Below are 11,292 nucleotides of genomic sequence, written 5' to 3' on the forward strand. Positions count from 1 at the left end.
GTTTTGTATATTATATATAGACTTTACAAGGATGCTATACATGGAAAGCAAATAAAAGCAAATAAATTCCCGCATGATTCTAACCTTATACATGTAAACTATAATCTGTCAAATAATGTATGTTAACTGTACAGAATAATAAATGGAGAAATAAGAAAACAATTGTGGGCTAAAATAAGGAAAGTGTGGACAGCAAAGCTATCCTTTGACAGCCCCCCTCAAATTGATGCAGGTTGATCAACAAGCATCAATTTGCTACTTAGCAAGCAATGTCGATGACGAGGGAGAGCCTTGGTGAAGAGATCAACAATTTGTAAGTCAGTGGAAATATGTGGAAGAGTGATAACATGAGTTTCAAAGACTTCACGGATAGAGTGACAGTCCACTTCAATATGTTTTGTGCGCTCATGATAGATAGGATTGGTCGTGATCTTAATAGCACTTGTATTATCGGCATGTAGAGGTGTAGGATCGATCTCAGAAAAATCTAACTCCGCAAGCAAACCTCGAAGCAAAATGATTTCAGAACAAGAAAGAGACATCGTCTGGTACTCAGATTCCATAAATGACTTAGAGACTCTGTCTTGCTTCTTACTTTTCCAAGAGATCAATGCATCACCTAAGAACACACACTAACCAGTGATGGAGCGACGGGTATCCGCACAACCAGCCCAATCAGCATCACTATAAGCAGCAAGGCGAGTAGAATTGTCTACAGGGAAGAACAAGCCACGAGTAGAAGTGCCTTGAACATAGCGTATGATCCTATGGACAACAACCAAATGAAGATGACGATGAGTCTGAAGGAACTGGCTGACTTGTTGTACAGCAAAAGAAATGTTCGGTCTAGTAATGGTGAGATAAACAAGGCTACCCACCAACTTCCTGTATAAACTGGGATAAGCAAGTAAGTCGCTCTCCTCTTTGCGAAGCTTGACATTTAATTCCATGGGAGTATCAACAGAAGTAGCCCCTTGTAGACCAGCTGTAGCCACCAAGGCACTCACATACTTATGTTGATTAAGGGAAATACCAGAGGGACTATGATGCACCTCAAGACCAAGAAAATATGTGAGAGACCCCAGATCTTTCATATGAAAGGACTCGGAGAGATGAATTTTGAGTTGACCAAGTAAAGCAGAATTGGAACCAGTGATCACAATATCATCAACATAAACCAAAAGAACAACAATACTCATGTCTGATTTTCGAAGAAACAAGGAAGTGTCATACTTGCTCTGCCTGAATAAAAATTGTAATAAAGTGGTGCGGAATTTATCAAACCAGACCCTCAGAGCCTATTTGAGACTATAAAGAGAGCGACGAAGCTTACACACATGTGAAGTCGGAGAGGGAAACAATCCTGGGGGTGGCTTCATATAAATACACTCTTTAAGATCCCCATGAAAAAAAGCATTTTTTACATCCATCTGATGTAGTGGCCAATCACTGGAAGCAGCAAGAGTTAGAATTGTACGAACAGTAGTCATTTTAGCCTCAGGAGCAAAGGTATCTTCATAATTAACACCATATTCTTGATTATTCCCAAGTGCAACAAGTCGAGCTTTGTAACGATCTAAACTTCCATCAGATCGAACCTTGACTAAGTAAATCCATTTGCAACCCAGAGAAACAATAGTGGGAGGACAGGGCTCAATGTCCCAAGTGTGATTGGCCTCTAGAGCGGCAATTTCTTCCTGCATAGCTTGTCGCCAACAATCATGCTTGGCAGTATGTGAGTAGCATGTAGGAATATCAAAATTGGACAATGCAGTAGTAAAGGCTGAAATAGAATTGTCAAAACTGGAAGAGGGAAATCCATACCTATTTGGAGGTACAGACACTCAAGGAGAGCGACGTACTAAAAGTGTTGGAGGTGCTACAACTGACTGAATCTAGAGCGTGGTAGGATCAGATATCGAGTGAGCCACCGAAAGAGACTGTGAGTGGGAGCGTCTAGTATACACAATACCTGGTTGAAAGCGAGAACTGATTGGATGAAGATCTGAGAACTGCTACTCAAAAAAGGGAAGAACCACAGTAGAAGAGGACGGCACAGTAGAATATGATAAAAGAAAGAAATGTTGATTTTCAAAGAAAATAATATTCCTAGAAATACGTGTACGATGTAATGTAGGATCATAGCAAACAAATCTCTTTTGACACATATTATATCCCAAGAAAGCACATCGAACAAATTGATCAGATAATTTATGTCGCTCATGAGGAGGTAAATGAACAAAGCATACACAATCAAAAATACGAAGGTGATCATAACTAGGTTATTTAGCAAATAAGTGGAAATAGGGAGACTCTATATGTAAGACTTGAGAAGGTAAATGATTAATTAAGTGAGTAGCAGTTTTCAGAGCCTCTACCCAAAACATGGATGAATCAGAATATTCTAACAAGAGAGTATGTACCACATCTAGGAGATGACGATTTTTGCGTTCGACAACTCCATTTTGTTGAGGAGTAGAAGGACATGAACGTTGATGAATAATACCCTTAGAAACCAAGAATGCTTGCAACTCAGTAGACAAATACTCACCATCGAAATCTGTGCATAATGTCTTAATAGAAAATTGATTGTCAACATACACTAAAAATTCAGTGAAAGTACAAAAGACCTCAGATTTAGAGCGAAGAAAGTAGACTCAAGTAAATCTGCTATGATCATCAATGAAAGTCACATAATATTTAAATTTCTCATGTGAACTAACCGGGGAAGGTCCCCAAACATCACTATGGATAAGATCAAAGTAATGAGATGCTTTACTTGTATGCAAAGGGAAGATAAGAGTTTTACTTTTACCAAGTTTACAAGAATCACACTCAAGAGATAAAGAAAAACGATCCTTATTACCAGGTAAATCAGAGTTCAATACATGAGATAAGATCTGAGTATTGGGATGGCCTAAACGACGATGCCACACCATACTAAGATCTGAAACATTATTACAAGCAAAAGACTTAATAGAAGAAAGTGGAGAAAAATCTGGAACAGGTAAAAATAGTGGAAACAAGCGCCCCACTTTAGGTCCCTTCGCAATCGGCTCCCCCGTTACCTGGTCCTACACAACACAACCATTACCAGAAAAATTAACAACACAATTGTTATCAACTAATTGGCCAACAAAAATAAGATTCGTGGAAAGCTGAGGAGCAAGAAACACATCAGTGAACTTAGAAGAGGCATCGTCGATAGCAACTATGGGCAAAGAGCTGTCATTGGCAGTCTGAATGGAAGATTGACCAGTGTAGGGCCAAACATGACACAAAGCGGTGGGATTATTAGTCATATGATTAGAGGCCCCCGAGTCCACGTACCAGAGTTTAGTAGAACTGTTACCTTGGAACCTCATTGCTGATAATGCTGAAATTAACATCCATTGCACCATTTCTGGGGTGCAGTAATCTGGTGCAGGAGGTGCAGGAACAGAACACGTAGTTGAAGGAGAGTCATGTGCTGCAGAAGTTGCTACAGGAGGGACAATAACCGAAGTCTGAAATGCTTAGGCCTAACGATTCTGAGGGCAAATACGACATTCTTTAATAATGTGACCCTTCTGCTTGCAATAAGAACAAAACTTCTTAGGACAAGTGGCAGCAATATGCCCATATTCCTTGCAGCAGAAACACTGCAAGTTTTTAAAATGCATAGGTAGCGTGTCCTTGGGTAGCATAAGCTACAGTTGCCGTCCTAGAACTACCATGAGATTGCTCCAGAATAGCTTGAGTAATAAGGTGTTGCTCTTCACAAAGTAACTCACCAAAACAAATATCAAGAGAGGGAACATGAGATCTGTTCAATAAAGAGGAGCGGACAGATTCATATTCCGGACGTAGTTTCATAAGAAACTGATCATGTCGGGTAGTCGCGTGAATAGTCTGAATAGTTGAGAGAGCGGCAATAGGAACATCTGTTGTAACCAAATCAGCATATTCATGCCAAAGAGTCAGAAATGCCGAGTACTAGTCTTGGATGGAAAGACTACCATGTTGAAACATGGTAATCGCATGTTCTAACTAAAAGCGACGAGCATCGTTATCTTGATGATAAACTTTCTTCAAGTAAGCCCACATAGATTGAGCGGAGCGATGGGGCCGCAAGTGGGTGACAATATGAGGCTCCACTGAACCAAAAAGCCAAGACATGGTGCGTGCATCAAGCACAACTCATGAAGGAGAAGACCCAACATCCTGAGATTTGTCAAAAGTGGATGGTTTTTCAACATCTGTGTCATCAATATGATCCTAAAGCTCTTTTCCCTTGAGAAAAAGTTCAAACTGAAATGCCCAGGTAGAATAATTTGTGCCTGTAAACTTAACATACACAGGTGCGAAATCCATAGAAAATAAATAGAACCCAATACAAAAGGATGGACCAAAAAAAAATCCCAGAAGAAAACTGACCCACGACAGCCATAGAAATACCGAGAAAAATGGTTGTGGTTGGGTGCAGCACGGATCAACACAGACTTGACCAAAAGACACGAGAGGCACCTCCAAAACCAAGAAGACAGAAAAGAATTTGAGGGAAGAAAAATTAGCAACCTTGCTCTGATACCATGTCAAAATATTATGTGAATGACCGAATGCCTTGGCCTTGAATTTTGTATATTATATATAGATTTTACAAGGATGCTATACATAGAAAGCAAATAAAAGCAAATAAATTCCCGCATGATTCTAGCCCTATACATGTAAACTATAATCTGTCAAATAATGTATGCTAACTGTACAGAATAATAAATGGAGAAATAAGGAAACAATTGTGGGCTAAAATAAGGAAAGAAGTGTGGACAGCAAAGCTGTCCTTTGACAGATAGACCACAAGATATTTGGTTCCTTTCCCAATGTAATGTAAAGTAATATTGGGAAAGAACATACTAACAACCTAAATATATGCAAAATCAAAAAATAGAAAAGGGAATAATTTAGTATCATCATGCAAATGGTTGATGATAACACATTGTTATTGAAATTGCACAAAATTTCCTTTAGTTCTCCATTTTTTTTTCTTTTTTCTTTTTTTTTTTGGGAAATGGTGAGTGAATTTTCTCTCTCAAGTAGTGGTAGTGCTTGTCCTATTCTTAAACAACTTGAGTTTTTTATAGCTATTATGCTCATGAGGCCTATAGGCTTTTCCTGCTACTTTATAGCTTTTTGCCATACGTTTCCAAGGGTGTTTAGAGGTGTTTATTTAGAGTTACCTTTTCCTTCAATTAATATTTCTATTTCTTAGGCCTTATCTTCTCCTATCACAAGGAAAGAAGAAAAATGATCTCTGGCTTACTAGAAGAATTTCGAGTAGAGTTCAATATCCCACTTTCATTAGGCCTTTGTTTAATTGAAAATGGTGAGGTGTACCTTATCGTTAGTAGTCCCATCGATGACGAGTTGTTTTTTCCATGAGTTACTTTGAGGTCGAACTCAGGTTGTGTTTTCCTCCCTTGTTCAAGAATGTTGTTTTCCATCTTTGACTAGCTTCAAACTAGTTATACACTCACACCATGCGATTGATCATGTTATTGGTGTTAAGAAACCCTTAGATCATAGTTAGATACTATTAGGAACTCAGGATTACTCTGTTCCTAGGTCTTGGATCTCATAGGGAGCATGCATCTATTCCTAAGGTTATCTAAATCTAATGCAATAAAAATTAATGGCTTCAAAAACCATTTTAGAATAAAGATTTAGAGATTGAGAGACTCATACCTAGATTTGAATGTTTCTAGATCAAATCCACAAGGTGAAGAAGAAGTCTACAGTTTGCAAAGGTCTCACACACCCAAAGTCTTTCGTCTAATAACTTTGACCACAACCTTGGCACTCCAAAAAGTGGGCTTTGGAAGAAAGAAAGTTTTGGCTTTATCTCTAGGGAAGAGGAAAACGAATAACTAGAAACCTTAACCCCTAAGGGAGTATTCATAGGGTTCTCCTATTAAGCTTAAGTGACTTGAGCTCATGTGAATCACTTAATCTAACCCAAATCAGGTCTTAATTGATTAATTAACCTAACAAGGCTATATAATTAATTAATTATCTTAATTCAGATACCATGTTCACTATCCCTTATGCAAACTTGCATAATTACCAAAACACTCTTATGCATAAAAGTGAACCTAGAGCTAATTCATCCCTTGTAAACCATGTTATCATGGTATATGAGCTTAGAGTGACCATTAGGACCTATAGGAGAATTGGCTCTCTCATAATCCAATTCTAAAGTTGATTTAGCATCTTATTACAAAGAATCAACTACACTCTAATAATACCTTATGTAAATAATAACAAGACGAAGTTCGGGTCTATGACCTACTATTTACTACATGTAAACTCCCCATGAACTGGTGTTCATAATCTTATAAGATGGTGTTATCACCTATCAAAATTACCACTCCAATTCTTGAGTTATAAATCCCACTTATTATGTGATCAACTGACATACTCTAGCCCTAAAGAGTGTATGTCAGATTCCACTAATGGAATTACTATACCCACAGATTTCATGATCACATGTCTTTTGGATCACCCAAAGGAACACATTGTCTTAAACTCATGAGATATCATGGTGTCTCTATTAAGAATACCCATTGCTACCAACTTTCATCAATAGTGACACAATCCTTAAGGATATATGACCACTTTAGGGTCTCACCCACAAATCAAAATCTCTTATTGATTTTAGCATAGACTCAATATCATCTCAAGGCTGAGAATCTATGCAATATAGTAGCTTGATGAATTATGACAATTGATAGCATTATGTCATAATTCACCATAGGTCATGTCTAGTATGCATTATATACACTAGTGCACTCACCATGGAGAACTCGTCTCAAAAGTAAAAATGAGTCATATCTTCAATTATGAGGTAGTGCACTACAATCTCTACTAGATTGCCTAAATTCATAAATTAATTATGGACAACTTATGTACTTACAAGGAACTCATGACTTATATCTTTTATGCAACTCTTAATGCACATAAGTCATGTACAATGTAAGAAATATGGATTGAATACTTAAATCAATTTCAATGTATAAAAGGGACAATAAGAGGACAACGAAGCTTAACCTTGTTACATCATGTCTTGCTTTTAAAGGCTCAATCCTAACACATGTTATCTAACAACCTAGAAAAACTAGATCTACATGATAGAAGCGATATGAATATTACTAATTATAGATCTAAGGCTAAAAAAACTTACCTTTGATTTAAATCAAAATACAAATGATGAAGATGCTCATGATAATCTTCCATCCAATAACTCACTCTTTGGGCCTTGGCACTTTTGTAGGGTGGCTACATAACTTTCTTAAGCAAAAAAAAAAAAAAAAATGAAGGCTCTCTTTAGAAGATAAAAATTTGAAATTTCTTTTGTCTAACCCTAAACCCCTAAGGGAATTTATATAGAAATCCTTATGAGCTTAAATGACTTGAGTTTATCTTGAGCTTATGTCACTTAATTTAGCCCATTGGATCCTAATTAATTAATTAGCTTATTAGGCTCCAATAAACTAATTAGCCCAATCCAAAAAAGCAAAAAAAAAAAAAAAAGTTAATCATAAAATCTTATGTCATCATGTACTTTCACCAAAACGCCTTTATGAACATAGATGATTAATTCTCAAAAAACTTGCCAACAAAGAATATGAGCTCAAATGGGAACCTCTAATCTCTAGTTGGTAGGTTCTAGTTGTTTTGATCATTTAGTCCATTGAAGCACTCTATGATTAGAATATCAACTTTGTTTACCATTGTTTTTAACCTTTCTTATTTCTCTTCCACTTCCTTCTCATACATTGTATCACTTTTTCATAAAACTTCACAACACACAATATCAATCTAAAACAAAGTATTTTTTGGATACAAGAATTTTTTCTTTCTATTTTTCAATTTTCAATTACACATACACACACGCACACACGCACAAAGAAGATGATCTTGTCCGAAATGAAATTAACAAATCAAGGAATCAGATTAGTAGTCTTGGGCAATGATGTTGATTTTTCGATTCAATTATTTTGATTGTAAAAATGTAGCAATAGATCTGTTTTGAAGACCTATTAAACTAAATTCATCCTTGATACCGTTTTTTGCCTAAACCAAAAATGATTCTTAATTAAATTAAAAAGAATAAAAAAAAACTAGCATAACAACTACGTCATCTTCACAAGGTCTACTATGTATATTGTGAAACCAAAGTTTGGTTAATCTTGATTTTGATGATAACAAAACAAGGTTTAAAACTAATGATCATATTTCAAGTGTGATTAGACAAGACGATTTCCAAAGTGGCAATCACAAAGACAAATCAAGTCAATGACAAATCATGAAGAAGAAGACCACCTCAAAGAGAAGAGTTTTTCAAGACCAAAGCTTCATAAGATCTCTTTGTAAGGTTGTTGGTGCACTAGGACTTTCATGCATTTCATTCTTTATTTATGCACCAAAATCATCCAAGAGTAATATTGCTTTAAATATCTTAAGAATTGGATGATTTCATGTTTTTAACTAAAATTTTGTGTTAAATGATTTTCAAACTTGTGTTAAAAGGTTTTAAGTTGAAAAAAGTTGGGTTGTGAGCCAAAAAAATGGCTCAACCGGTTCAATCGGTCGACCGGTTGTGCTCATCCGGTCGAGGACCGGTTGAAGGAGGCCAAAAAGTTTCTCTCTCTCCCAGTGGCCTTCTCTTCCCGGTCAAGGTTGAGCCTCAACTGGTTGAGGTCCGGTCGAGGTCTGGTTGAGGCCCAACGGTTACCTGTAAAGCATTTAATGCTAACGGCTAGTCAACCGATCAACCCCTAGCTCGACCGGTCGAACCCCCAATGGCTAGTTTGACTTTTTTCTTCTATAAAAATGCTTCAATCTTCATTGTTTTAAGAGCTTAACCTTTCCAAATATTTCTTGATTATATTTGAGCCTTGGAAGAGTATTTTTTAGTGCACAATTATTTCAAAACTTGCATATCTTTAGAGCACCATTCAATCCTAGCTTTTCTTGTATCATTTGAGCTTAAAGTTCTTGTGCTAGGATTTTTGAGAGATCATTATATTTGTAAACCTTTGAAAGGAAGTTTCTCAAGTGTGGGATATCACTTGAGGGGTTGTTCAAGAGAGGGATATCTCTTGAGAAGTGTAAAGGGTGCTTGGAGCTAAAAGTCCAAGAGGGTGAATTGGAACCATAATCCAATTGTATTGCTTGAAGGCTTGGTTTGGAAGCCTTGGATTAGTGGAACTTCAAGCTCGGGATTAAAGCTAGAGGAGAGTAGATGTAGGTCGGGTTGTGCTGAACCACTATAAACTCTTGTGTTTGCTTTCTCTCTTCCCTACTCTTTAATTTATATGCAATTGTCTTTATATTACTTATTATATACTTGCATATAATTGTCTCTTCATTCACATAGTTTATATTTGCGAAAAGAGACCATCACCCTATTCACCCCCCCTCTAAGGTGATTACCATAGGTTGGATTAGCCTAAAATTCCTAACATATATCTATATTCCTTCATTAATCAGTTAGATCTTAGATTAGAACTATTCTTTGTAAAATTGAAAATTTGAACTTAGATAAAAACTAAAAAGATCAATTCAACAATTGAATAATCAATGATTTTTTTTTCCAAAAAGATAAAGACCAATAATTGAAAAAATCTTTCTATGCACAAATTTTGATAAATTAGAATATGATTTCTTGTCTATATGCTTTAGATCTCTTCTTAGAGGTCTAACTTCTATTCCATTAAGCATTGGTTCATTCCTAGTTCACTCTTAGAATTAGACATACATGATTTACTAAAAAACACCAGAGCAATTTTAACAAGATCATCAAATGTATTCACCAAGCATCATATATGTGAATTCTACAGTAAACATCAGAAAAATACTATAAAAAAATGATAAATCTCATATCTAAAAAGATAAAGTTGAAATCATTATAGACAAATGTACTCGTTCTTCATCCTTAACCGCAAAAGGTCGATTCTCCATATATTGACTAAAGTTTTGTCTTCTATTCCATGATCTTTAGAGGTGAAAACCATGTCTGGAAAGAAATAAATTTCATAGAAAATATCTTTAGAGAGAAAATTACAAAACTACTCTTGAAGCCTAACGAGTCTATATATGATCTACTTCTTAATAATCTCCAAAACTAAACTAACAAGATATTTATACATGAAGACATCTCATTTTCACCCAATAATAACTTGTCATGTCATCTAAACTAATCATAGGAGAATCTACGTAACTAAAAACAATAGTTCTAATATAGTTATTACAACACTCGTAACATTTCAATGCCACAATTAGAAAATTCGATACCAAAATGATAAGGCACTTTCATCTTTATTTCAACTCTCGGTGTTGACTCAATCCTATTGATATAGTTCAATAAGTCATGATACACAAATTGGTATATCTTCATTTCTCGAATTGCATTTGCATGTCAAATTTATGTACGAAAACTTCCATTAAGATAAGACTGATTGAAATAAAATTCAGTAACGTTTAATATCGCTCAATACCATATTTTTCACATTTCCAAGTATTGAGATAAGATTTGATATAACAATTGTTGTTCCCCTGATCATAATAGCTTTGCCTTTTTGTTGAAATCAACAACCAATATCAAAATGGAAATTTGATATCCCACAAGTATATTGAATTGTCATTAATCTTCATTGATTCGATACACCATTACTTTATCAAAAGGCATTCCAATACTGGTAATGTTTTATCGTCAGGTATCAATTCCTCTTTGTTGTATTGAATGAGGTATCAAAATTAATTGTTTCATCACCAACTGCTCACTGATCTTTAATCTATCTTGATTGCTTACTTTAGATTGATGTCAAGACTTGAAAATATCTTATTTTTACACATATACTAACTAATTTCCAATATCAAATCCAAAAATATAGGTTAAAGAAGGTAATTTGTATGCATTTGTCTTAAGAAACTATCCTTTTAGCTTCAATAAACCATTTAAATTACATACAAATCATTAGATCTTTAATTGACAAATCTACAATCAATTACATTCTAATCATGGTCAATCATTAGTTGGTCAAAATCTATAGCTTTCCAAACAAAAAAAAAGGGACTAACAAACCTAGTACAAGTGTTAGGTCCCCCATAAAGATTGAATTACCTATTGTCAAAATTTTAAATGAAATTTCTACAAATCTAATGCTAAATATGATGATATTAAAACTAAAACTCAATTAAGGTATTTAAAAATGATGAATAGATAACCATAAGATAGAAAATGTGATAAAAAAA

The 11,292-nt window shown here is 35.3% G+C and overlaps 1 protein-coding gene across 1 annotated transcript; it reads right to left on the minus strand.

The window, feature by feature from the left end:
• Positions 1 to 632: 632 nt before the first annotated feature.
• LOC109123885 (uncharacterized mitochondrial protein AtMg00810-like) lies at positions 633 to 1,199 on the minus strand. The gene has a single exon (XM_059742721.1). The coding sequence runs from the start codon at positions 1,197 to 1,199 to the stop codon at positions 633 to 635; it is 567 nt and encodes a 188-aa protein (XP_059598704.1).
• Positions 1,200 to 11,292: the final 10,093 nt, after the last annotated feature.

This window comes from Vitis vinifera, chromosome 14, assembly GCF_030704535.1.
Source record: "Vitis vinifera cultivar Pinot Noir 40024 chromosome 14, ASM3070453v1".
NCBI lineage: Eukaryota > Viridiplantae > Streptophyta > Magnoliopsida > Vitales > Vitaceae > Vitis > Vitis vinifera.